The sequence below is a fragment of the Chenopodium quinoa genome, unplaced genomic scaffold, assembly GCF_001683475.1.
Source record: "Chenopodium quinoa cultivar QQ74 unplaced genomic scaffold, ASM168347v1, whole genome shotgun sequence".
NCBI lineage: Eukaryota > Viridiplantae > Streptophyta > Magnoliopsida > Caryophyllales > Amaranthaceae > Chenopodium > Chenopodium quinoa.
In genome coordinates, this window is record NW_018745584.1 from 1,215,556 (window position 1) to 1,236,102 (window position 20,547).

A 20,547-nucleotide genomic window follows, 5' to 3' on the forward strand; every position below is an offset into this window, starting at 1 on the left:
GTTATTGTCTTTGGTTTAGTTAGCCAGTTACTACTGATTTTGTTTATTAGGGGTATAATTATTATTCCCTTTAAAAGATCCAATATTCTTAATTTATGAGTTTGCATGTATTCTTACAGATTGTTATTCAACCACGAATTATTGAATGACAACCAACGTGGGTGGTGTTCCTGACCAGCCTCAATCCGAACATGAGACTGACCAAGTCTCTCAAAATCAGAAAAAAGAACAGGGAGCAAAAAGGAAGAGGATGAAAGAACGCTCTGAAGTTTGGGAGCACTTTGATAAAGAAGACTTACCTTCTGGAATGCAGGCAATTTGCAAGTATTGTGGGATGAGCTACAAGTGTGGGGCGAAGAAAAACGGCACTAGTGTGTTATGGGCTCATATTTCGCGATGTCGTAAGTATCCCTTTAACACCCCTAAAGATTCAAAACAAAGTTTGCTTTCATTTAAAAGTGCTAAAGAACCAAGTGGTGGTACTAGTGGGTTGACATACCAAAAATTTGATGCTGGTAGTATTAGAAAAGCTTTGTCATTTATGGTGATTGTTGATGAACTTCCATTTAAGTTTGTTGAAGGTATAGGTTTTAGACATTTTTGTGGTGTAATATAGCCTAGATTTAATGTTCCTTCTCGAATTACAGTAGCCAAAGATTGTTTTGAAACATATTTAACTGAAAAACGAAAGCTGAAAAATGTGTTAAAAAGGTGTAATTCAAGAGTTTCTTTAACCACTGATACATGGACCTCTATACAACAAATCAATTACATGTGCTTGACTGTCCACTTTATTGATAATAATTGGAAATTACACAAAAGAATTCTGAATTTTTGTCCTATTTCTAGTCATAAGGGTGATGATATTGGCAAAGAAATTGAAAAGTGTTTGCTTGATTGGGGGCTTGAAAATGTCATGTGCATAACAGTTGATAATGCTAGCTCAAATGATACTGCAATTGGGTATATGAGAAGGAAAATAAATGGGTGGAAAACTGGGGTTCTTAAGGGTCGTTTCCTTCACATGCGTTGTGTTGCACACATTGTCAATTTGGTTGTTTCTGATGGGTTGAAAACTGTTAATGAGTCGGTTCAACGTGTTAGGCATGCTGTTAGGTTTATCAAACAATCTCCTGCTAGATTGCAAAGGTTTAAAAAATGTGTCTTAGATGAAAAAATCAACACAAAAAAGGGATTGTGCCTTGATGTGCCTACTAGGTGGAACTCCACCTATTTGATGTTGAATGCTGCTATTGAGCTTCAAGATGCTTTTGAGAGGTATTCCGGGGAAGACCCTCACTATGTAGTTGATTTGAATGAGAGGGATGGTAAGGGTAGCCCAGATTCTGATGATTGGAATAATGTAAGAAGACTTTCTGAATTTCTACAAGCCTTTTATGATCTGACCTTGCATGTCTCTGGCTCTTTATATGTCAGTTTGAATTTGTTTTTTCATGAATTGGTGAGTGTTGCTGTACTTATGAAAGATTTGGTTTCAAGTGATGATGTGGATATGTGTCTTATGGCTTGTAGAATGAAAGAAAAATATGAAAAGTATTGGGGTGATCCAGAAAAAATAAACCTCCTGATTTTTATTGCCGTTGTCCTTGATCCTCGTTATAAGCTTGATTATGTTGAGTGGATGATAACTGAAATTTATGACCCTATTGTTGCATCAAAGTTAGTTGATAATGTGAAGGTAGCTTTAAATGCTTTGTATGAGGAGTATCGTGTTTCTTCTGGTAATGATGTGAATAGGGAGGAAGTGTTTTCAAGTAAGGATGGCAAAACTCCATTGAGTCCCAAACATAAAAAGATTGAAGTCTTAAAGAGTAAGTATAAGAAACACAAGTGTGAGAGAGATGGAGATGCAAAAATAGAGTTAGACAAATATTTGGAGGAGGATACAGCGGAGGATATTGATGAATTTGACATTTTGAGCTGGTGGAAGTTCAATTGTTCAAGGTTTCCTACTGTGGGGAGAATTGCCCGTGATGTTCTTGTTGTCCCTGTTTCGACAGTAGCTTCTGAGAGTGCATTCAGCACTGGGGGCAGGGTTCTAGATCAGTTTAGGAGCTCATTAACTCCTCGAGTTGTAAAAGGTCTTGTTTGTGCTCAAAATTGGTTACGTGCTTCACCAGTTCCAAGTATTGAAGAATGTTTAGAGGAAGTTGAGCTTCTTGAAGAGGGTAATATATAAGAACATCTAATCATAAGTTACTTATTTTCATTATGTGTATATATTTTAACTTGGTTATTTTTGTTATGAATTATGATAGACTTGAAGAATGTGGCAGTTGGTGATGCTGATATTGATGAAGTGCTTGAAATAATAGACTGATGTGGCTCTTTGCTCATTGATGACTTGCTGTTGCCACTTGCCAGACTTGCTACTGCCTTGCTCTATCACTGCTTTTGCTGCTGACCTGCTGTTATGATGCTGCTGCTGCCCTGCTGCTTGTTGCTACTGCTGTTAAACAATTTTTTTACTGACTTTTAGAACTTGGTCTATGCTGCTTGTTGCTACTGCTGTTAAACAATTGTTAAAGTTGTAATGTTGAACAATTTTTTTTTTTTTTTTTTGGATGAAGTGTTGAACTTTTAAAACTTTGAATTATAACTTTGAAGTTTTAGAACTTGTTAATGTTGTTTAAATCTCATTAAGCATTTATGCTACTACATATGTTGATGAATATAATATTTATATGATTTAAGCCCACAAAAATTGCAGATTAAAGCCCAAATAAACAAGGCCCAAAAAAATTCGGTTTGGTTCGGTTTTTTTCTTTTGAAACCGAAATTTATATGGTTTGGTTTGGTTTGGTTTCAAAAGTAAAGTGGTGCGGTTTGGTTTCCAAAAACCAAAAACCGAATTAGGGTGGTTCGGTTTCGGTTTGGCCTATAAACCAAACCGAAAACCGAACTTTCACCCCTACTGCTTGGCACTCTTCCAGTTGAACGCTCCTCCATTCAGACAGAATACATATCCTGATTGTGACTTGAAGTCGTCTCCGTTAGTCTGGAAGCTAGCGTCGGTGTAACCTTCAACAACCAGTTCTTTGTGGCCTCCATACACCAGGAATTTTTCCTTGTTCCTTTCAGGTACTTAAGGATGTTCTTGGCCGCAGTCCAATGCGCCTCTCCTGGGTTCGATTAGTATCGACTCGTTGCACTCAGGGAATACGATACATCTGGCCTTGTACATATCATGACATACATGATCGATCCGATTAGCGAAGCATATGGGATCTGATTCATTCTTTCTCGCTCAACAGGTGTCTGCGGACACTGTTTCTTACTGAGAGTTATGCCATGGGACATGGGTAAATGCCCTCTTTTGGCATTCTCCATGTTGAATCGAGCCAGTACCTTATCAATGTAAGTACTCTGGCTTAATCCAATCATCCTCTTAGATCTATCCCTGTAGATCTTGATGCCCAATATGTACTGTGCCTCTCCTAAGTCCTTCATTGAAAAGCACTTTCCCAACCAGCCCTTTACGGACTCCAACAATTTTGTGATGCTTCCAATGAGAAGTATGTCATCGACATACAGGACCAGGAATGCAATATCACTCCCACTAACCTTCTTGTATACACAAGAATCATTTGGATTCTTGATAAAACCAAAATTGCTAATGGCTTCATCAAATCGCAGATTCCAACTTCTGCTGGCTTGCTTTAGTCCATAAATGTACTTCTTCAGCTTGCAAACCATTCCAGCGTTGCCTGGATCGACAAAACCTTCTGGCTGTGTCATATACATAGTTTCTTCCAAAATTCCATTAAGGAAGGCGGTTTTGACATCCATCTGCCATATTTCGTAATCGTAATGTGCAGCAATCGCTAGGATGATCCGGACGGATTTTAGCATTGCAACTGGTGAAAAAGTTTCATCATAGTCAATCCCGTGGACTTGTCTATAACCTTTTGTCACCAGTCTAGCTTTGTATATTGATACATTTCCATCCTTGTCTGTCTTCACTTTGAAGATCCATTTGCAACCAATGGGTGTATAACCCTCGGGCAAATTCACCAAGTCCCAGACTTGATTTTCAGACATGGAGTCCATCTCGGATTTCATGGCCTCTTGCCATTTTGCAGAGTCGGGGCTCGTCATAGCTTGCTTGTATGTCGCCGGCTCATCACCATCCATGACTAGGATGTCCTGATCATCGGTTAAGACGATACCGAGGTATCTGTCTGGTTGAGATCTTTGTCGTTGCGACCTACGTAGGGTAATCGGTTGAGCATTTACATTGTCCGTTTGATTTTGACCAATTTTCTTAGATGCTTCCAAAGTATCTAGATTGTCAGTTTTGTCAGGTTGACATTGTTGTTGCTCGTCCTCACAAACTTCGTCGAGTTCAATTTTCCTCCCACTTGTCATTTTGGAAAGGTGATCCTTCTCCAAAAAGACACCATCACGAGCAACAAAATACTTTGTTCTCGGATTTATTGTAGAAGTAATACCCTTTGGTTTCTTTTGGATATCCCACAAAGAAACACTTATCCGATTTGGGGTGAAGTTTGTCCGAAATTAATCGCTTGACATATGCTTCGCATCCCCAAATCTTGAGAAAAGACAACCTAGGAGGTTTCTTAGTCCATAATTCATATGGAGTCTTTTCAACAGCTTTTGACGGAGCTCTATTCAGTGTTAGTGCCGTAGTTTGTAGCGCATGTCCCCAGAAAGAGATAGGGAGTTCACTAAGACCCATCATTGATCGAACCATGTCTAACAAGGTTCGATTCCTCCGTTCGGACACTCCGTTCCATTAAGGAGTTCCGGGAGGTGTCAACTCTGAAAGAATGCCATTTTCTTTCAAGTGAACGTCGAATTCATGGCTCAAATATTCGCCACCTCGATCCGATCGAAGTGCTTTAATTTTCTTGCCAAGTTGATTTTCAACTTCTTTCTGAAATTCTTTGAATTTCTCAAAGGATTCAGATTTATTCGACATTAAGTAGATATAGCCATATCTACTATAATCGTCGGTGAAAGTGATGAAATATCGGTAACCTTGTCTTGCGGGTGTGCTCATTGGTCCACATACATCTGTGTGTATTAGACCTAATAAGTCACTTGCCCTTTCTCCCAACTTGGAGAACGGTTGTTTTATCATCTTGCCTAATAAGCATCCTTCGCAATTTTCAAATGATTCTAAGTCAAATGAGTCAAGAACACCTTCTTGAAGAAGTTTCTTGATGCGTTTGATGTTAATATGGACAAGACGACAATGCCACAAGTAGGTTTGATTCGACTCGATGGTCTTAGCCCTTTTGGCAAATTCTCAATGTTATAGACCTGTTTGTCTAGTGAAAGTACATAAAGACCATTTTCTGAATGTGCCTTACCATATAAAACATTATCAAAATAAATAAAACAACTATTGTTTTTTATTCGAAATTCAAATCCTTTGGCGTCCAACGCCGATATTGAAATAATGTTTTTGGTCACTCTAGGAACATGATAACAGTTTTCAAGTTCTAGAACAAGCCCTGAGGGCAAAGACAAACTGAGAGTTCCAACGGAGACGACAAACATCCTTGCTCCATTGCCGACCCGAAGCTCGACCTCTCCCTTCTCTAGCCTCCTACTTATCCTTAATCCCTGAGCCTTGGAACAAAGGTGTGAGCCACATCCGGTATCTAATACCCATGATGTTTTGCTAGCGAAGTTTAAGTCTATTACGAAAATACCTGATGAAGAAGCAACGTTGCCGTTCTTCTTATCTTCCTTGAATTTGAGGCAGTCCCGTTTCCAATGTCCCTTCTTCTTGCAGTAGAAACATTCAGAATCAGATTTAGAAGAAGCTGCCTTCTTTTCCTTGCTGCCCTTGGCAGATTTTGACTTAGGCGGGAATTTCTTCTTTTTCCCTTTAAAGCTCTTCTTTTTGCCCGGACGTTTGAATAGCTTGCCCTTCCTCACCATGAGCATGTCATGCTTGCCCTCATCCTTGAGGGTTTACTCGGCTTGCTTCAACATACCATGAAGCTCAGTGAGGGTTTTCTCCATACTATGCATATTATAGTTCATCTTGAACTGATCATAGCCTTTGTGAAGGGAGTGGAGAATGATGTCAATTTCCATTTCGGTTGAATACCCAGCATCAAGCCTTTCCATGTTCTCAAATAATCCAATCATTTTGAGGACATGCGGGCTGACTGGCTCTCCTTTCTTGAGCTTGCTCTCAAGGATCTGCCTGTGGGTTTCGACCCTTTCAGTTCGGGCCTGCTCTTGAAACATATTTTGAAGCTCAGAAATGATCTCAAAAGTTGTCTCCTTTTCAAAGAAAGTCTTTTGAAGGTCCGGAGACATGGTGGCCAACATAATGCATTTGACATCCCGATTGGCACTTTGCCATCGGTTAAGGGCAGCCTGAGTGACCTCCTCATTGGGAGCGTTGGGCATTTCCTCATCAAGGACGTATTCCTTTTGCTCCTTCATTAGTACAATGCGGAGATTTCTTTGCCAATCAAGAAAGTTTGGCCCGCTCAACTTCTCCTTGTCGAGAATTGAGCGCAAAGAGAATTGGTTGTTGTTTGAGTTACTTGCAGACATGATTCTACAATTGAAAGAATTTGAAGTGAAAAACCATTCATAAATCAATAAGTTGAAATTTAAAACGTTCATGCAAATATTCAATCTTATTGAACATTTTATCCACGCATTTTAAAATTGTCCCTTATGGGCGAGAATAAAATGATTCCGAGATCCCAAAGATCAAGAAATGGTTAAGCATGCTTTGGCTTGTCTTAATCATTAAATATCTTAAGGTAAGCAATCTAATTGCTAATAGCTCCAAGCTACTCTCGGTTTGATAAAATTTCGCATCTAATGCATTCTTGACATTTTATCTCTTTTGCCACGACATCTAAGGACTCCTTACTGATATCGTTGAGCTTAACCAAGACAACTTGTATACCTAGTATACCTTACGTTCCTAGGGAAGTAGTGATGCCTCGCTTTGGCGTAATCCATCACGTACGCGCATTAGTTCGGTAAGTGTTGTTCTTGGAACGGCAAATTTTAGCTCGATATTATTAAGGGACCTAGGGTTTCTATGTTGGTTGATTTAAGTGAACTTAACTAATCGTCGCAACATAATAGAAATCCTAGACATGCATCTAGCAATCATATATATAATAACAATATATAAGGCATAAAAATAGATGCATTTGGCAACTAGCATGACCCCTTGAAATCTTCAATTTCCATGGGTCTTCATCTTGGCTCGTCTTCGTTGAAAACGTCGTCTTGAGACATCTTGGCCAAAATGAAATAAAAGAAGCTAGCTAGAACGACTAAGATTAATCTAATAGTACAAAAATACTTAACGGTTCGCAGACCGTATTTAGATTTACAAAAATACATAACGGAACGCAGTCCGTATTTTCTATCCTAGTCGGGCCCCACTAGTTGCCATTTTCAAGGAACCTGTTTTGAAAAACAATCTTCCATTCACCCATTCACTATTTGTGAACAGCCCATGCAATTATACGAAATACATAATTAAACACACAAAACTAGTAACTAACTTAGGTCGTTAATCCAATTAACGCGCCTAATTAAAACTAGTCAAAGTGGTTTAATCCATTATTTCTAAACGCAAAATGCTAACGCACTTAATTAAGCTCCCACTAAATTCCGCATCCATACTTAATTAATCCGATTAATTAAGTCGGCATAACCCATAATTTGTCAAAATTTTGCAAAATCGAAAATCGAGGTTTTTAGCCTCGTGAAAATAATTAATTAAAATTATTAAAACGGCAAAAATTCGCAAAATCATAGCTCAAGCTTAAGCAACAAGGCATCATCCTATGATGCATGGTGCACCATGGCTGCTAGGCAGTGTGTGCTGGCTGGCTGGGGCTCGCTGCCTCGCTGCCCAGCAGCAGCACAAGCCCGTCAGCAGCTCATGTTTCACACACAACAACATCATTGAATGGCTGGGCTGGCGCTTGGTGCTAGCATGTTGCGCCCAGCACAGCATACTACGCTGGCCAGCACCACGCATGCCTACACGCATGCTGGCGCCTGGCAGCAAGTGGGGGCCGGCAGGTGCTTGCTTCCACGCTGCCCAGCAGCGCCTCGAAGCATCCAGCAGCCAAGGCCACTGCCCAAGCCCAGCCATAGCATCCCTCCCCACACAGCCACGCACCAAACGATGCATAGCCATATGCGCACCACAGGCAGCCTACATGTAGGCTGCTAGGCAGCCTGGCTAGCCTTGGTGACGCTTGCGGTTTTGCATCAATTTGCGTGCATTTTACTTGGAATTTTAATTCCGATTTGTGTGTGACAATAATCAATTCTAAATTACATTTTAGAATTAATTTGAGGGAAAATAAAATAAAATAAAATTAAGTCCTAGTTAAATAAAATTTATTTTATTGGTGCACAAGCCTAAATTTATCCAAAATTTCAATTTTGAACAAAATTAGGTCTAACTTTATGCTTAAAATAAAATGAGCAATGTCCAAAATTAATCTTGCCAATATGCAAATTAATAATGGATTTGACAAATTGGAGTTGGAAAAATAAATTAACCATCCAATGATAAAAATTTTCCAACTTGCATACTTGTGTAAAATACCAAGATTACATCTTCCAATATGAAGATTAATCAAATTTTACTCACAAGTAATTGAACTTGATGGATTTTAATCAACCAAACATGAAAAAATCCAAACTTTGTTCAACATGGAATTTAGGGTTAGGGTTCCAATCATTTAAACCTTTAAAAAATTAGAACTTTAACATTATTTGGGAACTTAAAATACAAAATCACAACAAGTTTTCACACTTTATTGCAATTTATTTGCAAAATTTGTGAAAAACAAGTTTATGTGAAAATTTGGTATATCAACTTAAGCACTAATAAACACTCCATTATTATGCTCAAGGATATTTTAAAACCAGTAGATTAGTGATGCAAATGTGCATTTAATCTAACCTTGTAATGCTTGCATTAATCAAGGCTTAAAAAGAATTAAAATTTTCGTTGAAAAATGAAAAACCCCGGAAAAATTGGGTTTCTGGTTCGAATTTGGCTTCTGGACAATCCTAGAAAGAATAAAACAGTTCCAGAATGTCGATTCCACCCTAAAATCACTATTTTGAGCCAAAATCTGGGTTCGACAGCCAAATCGAAAATAAAATCGAGTTTTAAAAATTAATTAAAACGAGCATCTAATCTAATTAGATGAACATGAACCAGAAAATTAAATTCTTTTTAAACACCTTAATTAAACAATAATTGCAAAAATTAAAAGGAGCGTGGCTCCGATACCGCTGTAGGGTTTTGTAGTGACCCGACACTACGCGGAAGGAAACCCACCAAGACCCGCCCCCTTAATTAAAACAATTAACAAGCATATTAAACTTAATCAAACAAGATTAAGAACAAGAATTATACCTTTGACGCGTGCTTCGCTCCCAAAGAGCTCTTACTTCAAAACCCCGAAAATACGAGATCTCCGACGGATCGTACCCTCGACCCGACCCGAGCGTCCTAAGTCTTGAAGGTTAGTCAAGACCCGGACAAAATAACTATGAGTTTTACGAATCAAAGGTTTACTCTTTTCTTAGAGTTGCCTTTTTAATTCCACTCAAGGTTGTATCATTTCCCAATACCCAAGCTTGGTATTTATAGGGAAATGATCCCTTGATTTCCAATCTCCCATCAATGTGGGAGAGTTGGTAAAATGATAATTATTTAATTCCAAATTAAATGATTAATCAATTCAATCACAAATCGACACATGGCACAATAATAGAGAAAGCCAAGTGAGGACCAAGGCTTGGGGGGACCATTGCCTTGATTCCCAAGGCCATGATTTGGTCCCCACACTCCATGCCCAAAACCGGGTCAAGGAGGGCTAGCTGGCTGCCAACTAGCGTGCCAGCTAGGGCTGCCAGCTAGCATCCCCTTGCTGCCCAGCACCCAGCCAGCCAGCCAGTGCATGCTGCTGCTGGGCTGTGCTGGTGCTACGTGCTGGCGCTGGTGCGTGCTAGTGCCATGCGCTGGTGCGTGTTGGCGCTGGTGCTATGCCTCGCATCACTCGCAGCATCTCCCTCGCACAATTGCTAGCATGGCCAGCATGCGTGCTGCTAGCGAGCCATGCATGCTGGCCTCTTGCCTCGCCAGCCAGACGCACAGTCTCGCACACCATGCGCGCCATGCATCCAGCCCCTTTCGCACGCAATGCCTAGCATGCGTGCTGCTAGCAAGCCACGCATGCTTGGCTTGGCGCTGCTAGCTTGCTAGCTCTCCCTCGCATACGCTCGCACAGCCACGCATCAGCCTCAGCCATGCACCATGCACTATGCATGCACATGCCTCGGCCAAGCACCACGCACCACGCATGCGTCAGTGCCTAGCACTAGCTGTGCTTGGTGCGTGTGGTCCTTCCATGCGCCCAGCATTCTGCTAGGGCCGCGACGGCACCAGGCCATCCTAGGGCACGCATGGTGCGCCTAGTGATGCTGCCTGGGCTGCGATGGCGCCTTGCAATCCTAGGGCACGCATGGTGCGCCTAGTGATGCTCATTGGCTTGCGATGGTGTGCTATGGTGCGCATAGTACTTGCGATGGGCTGCCTAGCACACCTAGTGTGCTTGGGCTTGCGCCTAGCCATGCTAGGTGCATGCTAGCTTGAACTAGCCTAGCATCCACATTGCTAGGCCAGTGTGGTGCTAGGGCTATGTTCGTACTTGTCGCTTTGTGATTTTGCGACGCTCGGTCTCGACACCCTAGGCTCGATTTCCGACGTCTGTATTCGTAAAACTCTGCTGACTCATTAAATCCTTTCGGATTAATTCGTCGTCTCGGATCAGTGATTCGATTGGGTTCGACCCGAAGGGTTCAGTTAAGATTAAGCTGTAATATCAATTGTACCTCGATATTACTGATCGGAAGCGGCCTCCACCTAGGCATTCCGATCACTTGACCTTACTGAAGAATTAGCTCTGCAATAATTCTGAACCCTCTATCGGAAGAATACACTTGTTGGAAGGACACCATTCCTTTCACTACGGCTATACTCGTACTTGTCGCTTGTGATTTTGCGACGCTCGGTCTCGACACCCTAGGCTCGATATCCGACGTCTGTATTCGTAAAACTTTGTCGACTCATTAAATCCTTTCGGATTAATTCGTCGTCTCGGATTGGTGATTCGATTGGGTTCAACCCGAAGGGTTCACTTAAGATTAAGATGTAATATCAATTGTACCTCGATATTACTGATCGGAAGCGGCCTCCACCTAGGCATTCCGATCACTTGATCTTACTGAAGAATTAACTCTGTAATAATTCTAAACCCTCTATCGGAAGAATACACTTGTTGGAAGGACACCATTCCTTTCAAAAGCCTTACTTCTTAGCGCACCCGGTCGTGGTCTACACTGACCAGCCAATCAAGCGGCCAATGACAACCATGGAATCATCCGGCCGTATGATCAAAAGGGCGATTGAGATCCAAAGCCTTGAAATTACTTTTGAGCCAAGGAAAGCAGTGAAGAGACAAGCGTTTGCTAACTTCATTGTTGAAATGACCAGGCCGGCTGATCCTGAAAACCTTGAACAGGTTTGCAAGGTATATGTGGACGGGAGATCCCTAAACGATTGTGGTGCAGGCGTCATATGTCAGTCTCCTGAAGGAGACAAGTATGAGTATGCACTACGTTTCAAGTTCCAAGCCTCAAATAATGAGGCAGAATATGAAGCCTTACTATCCGGCATCCGCGGCTGGGGCAAGGAAAGTGGACGCCTATTCTGACTCACAATTGATTGTTAGCCAATACCATGGTGACTATAAAGCCACACATCCGGCTATGATCAAAGTATTTACAGGTGGTCAAAGAAGAGGCTGGGATGCTTGAGGAATTTCATCTAAGTCAGGTGCCCAGGTCTGAGAATAACCAGGCGGATGCTCTCTCTCTAAATTGGCATCATCCGCCTCTTGTGACACACCTAGATCATTTTTGTAGGAATTGATGGAAAAAAGGAGCATCGAAGAAGAACCCATTGGGATCCTAGATCGAAGCTCAACCTGGATGGATGGCATCCAGGCTTACTTAACAGATGGCACCTTGCCGGATACTTTCCCAGAGATGGTCGCAAAGAAAAAACGTGCGGTCAATTTTGAAATTCACAATGGAGAGCTTTTTAAGAGAGGCTATCTCCAACCTTTTTTGAAATGTGTCACACCAGCGAAGGGACGAGAGGTCCTAGAAGACTTGAACTTGGGCTTCTACGCCTCCCACATAGGCGGCAGGACCCTAAGCAAGGAGAGTCAGGCGGCAAGGCTACTTCTGGCCTACCCTAAAACAGACGCCATGGAGATGGTGAAAAAATGTGACAAGAGTCAAAGGTTTGGCAAGCTCATCCATCGTCTGGCCACTAACCTGACGGCTATCCATAGCCTAGTACCATTCGCCAAATGGGGCATGGACATTATGGGTCTGTATACGCCTGCTACAGGCGGACGGAGGTATATTTTGGTTGTTGTCAACTACTTTACCAAATGGGTAGAGGCGGAGGCAGTCAAAGGCATTAAAACAAAAGATGTTATCTCCTTCATTTGGAGAAATGTCATCACCCAGTATGGGGTACCCATGTCTATGGTCTTTGATAATGGTCCTCAATTTGAGACGCCTGCTCTCAAGAGCTAGTTGGGAGACCAAGGGATCTCTCATTGTTTTTCATCAGTCGGCCGCCCCCAAGCAAACGGCCAGGTTGAAGCCTTCAATAAGTTAATCTCTGATGGCATCAAAAAGAAAATTGAAAGAGCTGGCGGCCTATGGGCTGACGAGCTACCGCATGTTCTGTGGGCCATCAAGACGACTGAAAAAGGGGCGACTGGTGAAACTCCATTTCTCATGGTTTATGGGGCAGAGGTTGTTCTGCCTATTGAGCACTTTGAGCTGACTCTTCGAGTCATGCTTTATGAAGAAGAGGCTAACTGGGAGGCCATGTGGCTAGCATTGGACTCACTTCCAGAACGCAGAGGCAATGCGGCCTTGCGTCATGAGATCTACCGTCTGAGAATGACGAGAGCTTACAATAAAAGAGTGCACAAGCGGCCCCTAAAAGTAGGGGACTTTGTGTTACAAAAAATGGAAGCAGTTGGTAGGGGCAAAGAACAGGGAAAGCTGACTCCTAATTGGGATAGTCCCTATCGAATCTATGAAGAAGTTAGAGGTGGCACTTACTGCCTGGAAACACCAGACGGCAGGAAGCTAGCCAGAACTTGGAACGTAGACAACTTGAAAAAGTACTACTTCTGAGATTTGTAAATCATTATACATTAAAGCATATTAATAAAGCTTGTAATTTATTTCTCAGTATTGTTTATTTGTAAGTCTCTTCCATGTGGGGCAAGCCGCCTGTGTAATACACAGTCGGCCTTATTTCTTTTAATCACTTACTCTAACATGAGTAAAATTGCTAAGTCTAAACAACTTAGCAACTATGTTCTTTTCTGAACAATTTATGAGGCCAATGGCCGGATGATCAACTTAAGGCCCATGGCCGGATGAACCTTATAAAATTAAACTAATACATCTGTCCCAAACATGAGCAAGCGTCCGGCGACATCCATCCGGGTGAATTCGTCACATAGAGCATCTCCCATTTGGGTGGCACGTATTACTCTATAAATCTAAAACAAACGGCCCTACCGAATGTGTCCAGGATAGCCTCGTAGTCGTTTGACATGAGATGAAGATTAACGTACCGCTTACTACGAACACCCGGTAGACAGTGAAAAACTAAGTCAGAAACCGCCTGTTATTGCTTGGGACAATACAATCGGCATAATTTGGGTATAGCTAAGCAAAACATGGCGAATAAAGAGGTACCATGCGGCTAAAGCCGTCGTTTTCTTCTATTCATTCAAATCAAAGTGACAGAGATTGATTAACCCCAAGGGTTAACTCATATTCACTCGAGAAACCTTGGAATGAAACCTAAACGGAGCGAACCAAATCGCCTATTTTTTGGCAAACGGACGGTATTCCACCACTATTCTTATAAAAGGTTTGCAAGCTATAAAACTTTGTAAATAGAAAAACAACGTACGGCAACAGCCAACTGTTTCTTCTGTTTCATTCAAGTTAAGGTGACAGAGACTGATTAACCCCAAAAGGTTAACTCATAGCCACCCAACCAGCCTAGCATGAACCTAAACGGTATGAATAAGACCGCCTGTTTTTTGGCAAACAGGGGTACACTCGAGCACTATTCTTGCTAGGGTTGGCTACGTTGTTAACCGCCGCCTGTAACCCAACAGGCGTAGCTACGGCAGTTGGACATTCCGTTGGCCGCCTGCTTCTAGGCTGACACCCTAACAGAGGGCTAGTTAATGCCTAATAAAATTAACTAAGTACAAACTTAGTATATTGCGGTTTACAACGAGGCCTAGAGCTGAATTATACTATGTGTTCACCTGCGCAATGGCCGACTGCCGCCTGGTTTGGGGCAATCACACTAGTGATTGATTGACCTGGAATTTGTAATACTTAAAGTATCAAAAATTCCAAGTCAATCAACTCACCTTCGAAAACCAGGCACCAGTCGCCCAGGGGCAAAAAAAGTCGGTATACCATAACAATCGGCATATTAAAAAATTTGCAAAGCATTCATACAAAAAGGCAAGCTATACTTAGCGAAATTTATGAACGGCAAAAATTCAAAGCAAAGTAAAAATTGGAAAATCCGGCAAAACTGCCGGATGATTCATATAAACAGTCGGCCATAAGACCGACAGAAATGTTGAAATTGTTAATAAACCCCGACCCCTTGGTCGGGTAATGATACAACACAAACCGCACGCAGGCCGAAGAAAAGTTTATAAAAAAAGGAAAGCTCAAGCAACCGGAGGGGGTACATCAGCATCAGCAGCCGCACCCGTCTGGTCCCCAGTCGTCAGCTATTCTCTTTCATCAACCTCCCCCTCCTTCTCCTCTTCCTGGTCTGACTCCCTAGAAGTAGAATAAGTCGACTCCTCCTCCTCCTCTTCCTCGCCCTCTTGGGCTTGGCTCAGGATTTGATCATTGTATTCCTTAGGGGAGGCGGCAAACTGATTCTCCCACTTCTCAAAGTTGATCTCTGGGAAGAGAAACCCCCATGTCCTCTTCATGATAACGTTGTAGTCGTCCATCATGTCCTTCTCTTCATTAGCCCTTGAAATGTATTTTTTGGCAAGCTGGGTCTCCTGGTTGGCCAGCCGCTGCTTCAGTTTGTCTACCCGAGTGCGGAGGCCGGCTACTTCTTTGTCCGCCTCTTTAAGAGGCCCGAGATTAGCCTTGAGGTCCTTAACAGACGACTCCAGCTCTGAGATCCTCTTCTTGGCTGCCTCTAAGTCCGTTTTGACCTGCAAGTTGGCAGCCGCCTGATAATACAGTATGTCATTAGTCAGAAGTTCATTTTGGGCAATCTAGAACATAGCTTTGTAAGAAACAGAGGCGGCCCGAGCCTTCGCATCCTTTACCTCTTTGGTCTTCTCACTTATGAGCCTTCGAAGACCGTGTACTCGCAGTATAGACTAGACCTGGCCAAAAACAGACGTCAGATACAGGCGGCTCAAAAGTTATATAAATAAGAAACAAAAAATTATTACAAGTATACCTCAGCGAGAAGGGCGAGGATGGCATCCAGGTTGAGGGTGTCGACTCACCTGACCGCCTCCTTGTCTTTAAGGGAGACGGCTTTCAGCATAGACTTGGCCAGATGGACAAGGTCCGGCCTTTGAGAGACATCTGCACAATCAATACCCTATAAGTACTTGGTGTAAATTCGGCCAATAGACCGACTGCTTTCAGAAGTGTTGGACGACTGCTGATTGAATTTGACCCTCAAAGGGTAAGGGAAAGAAAGCAAGTCTTTGATACTTTCAGCAGCTGTCTGCTTCTCCTTCTCCTTCTCCGTCCGATTGCCCGCAGGGACGTCTGGAGATTTAGGAGGTTGGTTGCCCCCTGGCCTTGAGGCCACTTGTTTCTTGGCTCTCCTAAGGGTTGTTAGGATCCGGCTGAGAGGAGGAGGAAGGCTTTACTAAGTTGCCCTGCAAAATAACCATGATAAGTAAGAAGCAGGCGGCAGAAAAGCTAAATGAGATTTGTTCAGTTGAAAGTTCACCTTGGGCGGCTGCGCAGCAGGCGACTCTTTAGTTGACCGCTTGCCCAAGATGGTCGAGCAAAACTGGGCAGCAGCTCTCTTTGAGCCTAAGAGTTTTTCCATAGCTTTATCTACAAAAGATAAATCAGGGTTAGTTTAACGTAAAAATAATCAAGTTTACAAGACATTTGAACAGGCGGTCAACTACCTCTCGCCATTTCTTGACTAAGGCCACAGGCGGTCAGATATGTCTCATCATATAACCAGTTATACTTGGAAATATAATTTTGGGGAATGAACTCCCTCGCCCCAGTCTCGGGGTTTGCCTGAATATCTACTTTGAAGAGTCCTCTGTCAAGGATCTCTTCTTTTGCTTTGCGAGGAACAGGCAGCAGCTCCAAACCGCTTGTAAGGAAAGGTGGGTTCCTATTCCACCCGTTGAATTTTTGGTTTCTGACTTTGTCAGGGCAAGAGATTATTTAGAAAGTGTTTCTTCAATCCTTCCACTTGCTCTCCTTCACCAAAGTCATCATATAGCCCTTATGGCTAGACAATTGAAACCAGCCGGTCCCGCTTGCTTTTGGGGTCCGGCTGAGGTAATGCATGTGGGCGAATGCTTTGAAGCAGGGCTCTACTTGATGCATTTCGCAGCCGGCAACATAGCCCAATATATGGAACCAAGAGTTTGAGGCCAGTTGCCAGACACCCAGCTGGTATCCGTCCAATATTCGCTCCACAGCCGGATGCAAAGGAAATCTAAGGCCAGCTTTAATAGCCGCCTCATAGCAGCCAAAACACTCATCCCCGTAGTTGTACCCCTCTGGCCAGACTACGGTGTCTTCAGCATCCAGCGTGCATAGAATGTAATCATGTCCCATGACATGGTCTACTCTGAAGCTCCTAATTTTATAGGTCATCATCTTCCGCCTGCCTGCAGGAGCATGATGGTAGTAGGCGAAAAATTTCTCTCGACGGGTAGCAGACGGCTCCGCCCAATCTGCTCCCAATTCTACTGAGAGGGACTCTCTCGCGGCCCCTAGCCGAGACTGTCTTTCCTCAGATTCATCTAAGAATTTGCTAGAGGTACTTGGCTCAGATTCGTTGTCTGAGCTCTCGGTCCTGGTGTCCGCCTGGTGGGCCAGATCAACAAAGGTCGGCATATCATTTTGAACCTCCTCCCCTGATTCGTCTAAAATGGAATCACTAGGAGTGCTTGGGGGACTAGGCGGCACGTCAGACAATTCGCTGACAGGCACATAGAAGGAAGAGTCGTCTGAATGCGTCACCCTTGTCGTTCACTTAGTTCTGGCCATGGTGTCCTGCACAAAGACATAGATAGTCGGACTTGGGGCAGTTCGCAAAGGGTGATCCAGCAAGGGGCAGTCGGCACTCCTAGTTCTAGATTCAACCGTCCCCGGTGGCCGGCTGATCACTAACCTAGGACGTGCCGTGTGCTTTTGGAAAACCATTTTAAAAAGAAAGACAAAGAGAAAGTACGAAAAAAGAAAAAGAAACAGGCGGTTACCTTTAGTCGGGAAAGGTGAAGGCGCTTGAAAATCTACAGCGCCTGTAAGAGCAGGCGGTCTGGTGTAGTGGATAGTCGTTCTCTCTCATAAAACAGACAAAGTTCTCTCTGGAATTTTTGGAAATGTCCAAACAAATGATTTGGACATCCCCTATTTATAGGGGAGTGAATTCCAAGAAGAAAGTCAAAAAAAAAAAAAAGACGGTAAAAACCGTTAGCCAATTAGAGCGTGACACCTGTCACAGGCGCCACGTGGCAAGCCACGTCACCCCTGTGTGGGGAAAATGATTAGGGGATTTCTCCTGCCACGTGGACCAATGAAACCCTACCACGTGTCATCCACGTGGACCAACCAGAGCCCGCCACGTGTCACTTCGTGAGAGGTCCAAGGTGGAGCAATCAGGCCACGACACGTGGCAGGCAGATTGCCAACTGGGAAAATGGCCTTTAAGGGCCCAAATACCTAGGCAAGCCCAGTCAGTCCTAGGTTTCTAAAAACCTAGTACTGGGCCAGCATTTCAAAGACTCTATAAAAGGGATATGTTCCCTCTAAGGAACATTATTCAGAAATCATCAACCACACGCGTATATTACTTGCTGAGCATTAACTCCAACTTTAATTGTGCTACTTGAGAGCTAAGGCTCGGATTTCGAGACTGTCTTAGACAGTCGGATGATCACCCCCCTTCCGAGAGGAGCCTGATCCCCTTTACTTTCCGCACTTTTTACATCCGAACACGTTCTAACTTGATCGTCGGAGGCGGAACTCCCACCCACAGGAGTCTCCGTTGTTTTTCAGGTACAGGCGTCCAACGGTCAGTCTTGGTGTTGTAACTCTCCCGCAGGACATCCAAAAAACCCCGAAACATGCCTAATGTACCATACAAGTATAAAAAAAATATACCGTACTCTAGGTATATTGTACTAGAGTTAGCTAGGTACAGTAGATGTGAATTATACGATGATTTAACCAATCAATAATATGGCGACATTTTAAGAGTATTTTGCAATTGCATATCGATGGTCTCGATAAAAAAAAGAATAACACGTATTGCCAATCAGATTAATTGCATTCTATTGTAGGATTTTTTTTCGAAAGAGTCACAAGGACATTACAAATTAGTGGATAAGGGGGATTTACATTTGTAACTTTTCTCGTATACAAACCCTCCATCTTGATGTTGCCTGTGTTGGTTTCAAAATGTTGATGTTTGTGGTGGAGGTTGTTGTGTTTGATGATTGTGGCTGCTAGCAACAGCGTGTTGCTGGCCAAGGTGGGTGTTGGTGTTTATTTTCGTGTTGGTGATGATCTTGATTTAATGCTTAGCTTTGATTATATTGTTGTTGTGGATGGTTGTGTTGCTTACGTTGATTATTGTTGTTGTGGATGTTGGTGTTGATTTTCTTTCTTACTGTTGTTGAGGATGTTGGTGTTGATCATATGAGTCCCTAAAAATATGTTATGTTTTGTGGTGTTGATTTCTTGTCAAAAGGGATTAGTGGTTGATGGATGATGAGCAAGGTTTTTATGAGCCCATTATCTCAATGACATTTTTTGGAGAGGTAATGGAAAAGACATTGTAAGGTTATCCTTGTTTTTACAAAAAAAAAAAAAAAAAAAATATTACAAAAATAAAAGAGTCCCCGTCACCTGTTTTGTATGCTTGTTGAAATGAGTCCCTTATAGATCTCAATGACCATTGTAGAAAGATTTTTTTTTTCTTTGTTTATTTGAATCCACGTGATGAAGGGACTCATATGATGCATTGATGGACTAGTTTGAGTTTGCTCCACTTTTTTCCATTGAAATGAGTGTTGAGGTGTCAAACATTGCTATCCATCAATTTGATAACAAAATTTAAATCCTTCTGATGGATTAAAGAGGTCATATGATGAATGATGCTACATGATGATTCCTTGTTATTGACCCTACCCCCAACCGTTTTGAATGTGCAAGATTAAGAAGCAATTTCAAAATATAGTCATTTCATTCCATTTTAGCAAAAGTCCCACTAATAGCACATACCAGACAACTACGGTGAACTAACTGCCCTTCACAAAAGGAACATAAATAAATAAATAAATAAAAAACCAAAAGATTTAAACCAGAATACACATAACCATGAACTGGTTTGTTACAAAATCTTGGAAACAATATGTTGGTTATGTATGACAGTTTGTTCATACCCTTCATGACTTAATCAGCATCAATCTCTGCCTCTGCCTCTGCCTGACTGTCTTGTTCTTCATTTGCTGGCCTGAATCTGTCATTTAGGAACTTGACATATTGTTCAATCAGCTCATTGCTTACCTCTAGGTTGTCTGGTAGTAAACCTTGTCTTTCAAGTCTTTGTTTTGCTTAATAAGGTGGTGGAAAGTTGTTATCACCTTGTTTTTTGAGTATTTCCAGCATACAAGCTTATAAGGTGAGCCAAGTGTGCTTGTTTAGAGTTGGATCAAATGACTCATATGCTTCTTCCACTTTCTCAATCAACTCAGTCAATTTTTTGGGAAAAGACTGATATTGGATTGATTATATTGAATTTAAAAGGCCCAAGTCTAGCACATTCAATTCAGGGGATTAAGGGGGTTGGTATATAAACCTTATATTTAATCCTTCCTGAGTTAATGCTGCTGTGAACTCGGGATCAGTTGGTATTTTATGGGGCCTTGCGTTGTCCCATTGAATAATCACATCTTTCCCCAATTGTCTTGGCCATTTTTGTATGATTGTTGGTATCACCTTAGTGAGTAGCATCTCCCTGATCACCTCCTTTGTAACATGTTGAGATGCTTTTGTTTCTAAAGTTCATGCTTTTCTATTCTTACTGCTCTTTTTAGCTCTTTCCTAGTACACAAAGGGAAAAATCCCATACTTTCCATCAAAAACCATATTGCC

The 20,547-nt window shown here is 42.3% G+C and overlaps 1 protein-coding gene across 1 annotated transcript; it reads left to right on the forward strand.

Annotated features, from left to right (window-relative positions):
* The first annotated feature begins 396 nt into the window (after positions 1-396).
* Positions 397-2,341, forward strand: LOC110716418 (zinc finger BED domain-containing protein RICESLEEPER 2-like). The gene is made up of 4 exons (XM_021895030.1): positions 397-401; positions 460-581; positions 648-2,189; positions 2,280-2,341. The coding sequence occupies exons 1-4, from the start codon at positions 397-399 to the stop codon at positions 2,339-2,341; spliced, it is 1,731 nt and encodes a 576-aa protein (XP_021750722.1).
* Positions 2,342-20,547: the final 18,206 nt, after the last annotated feature.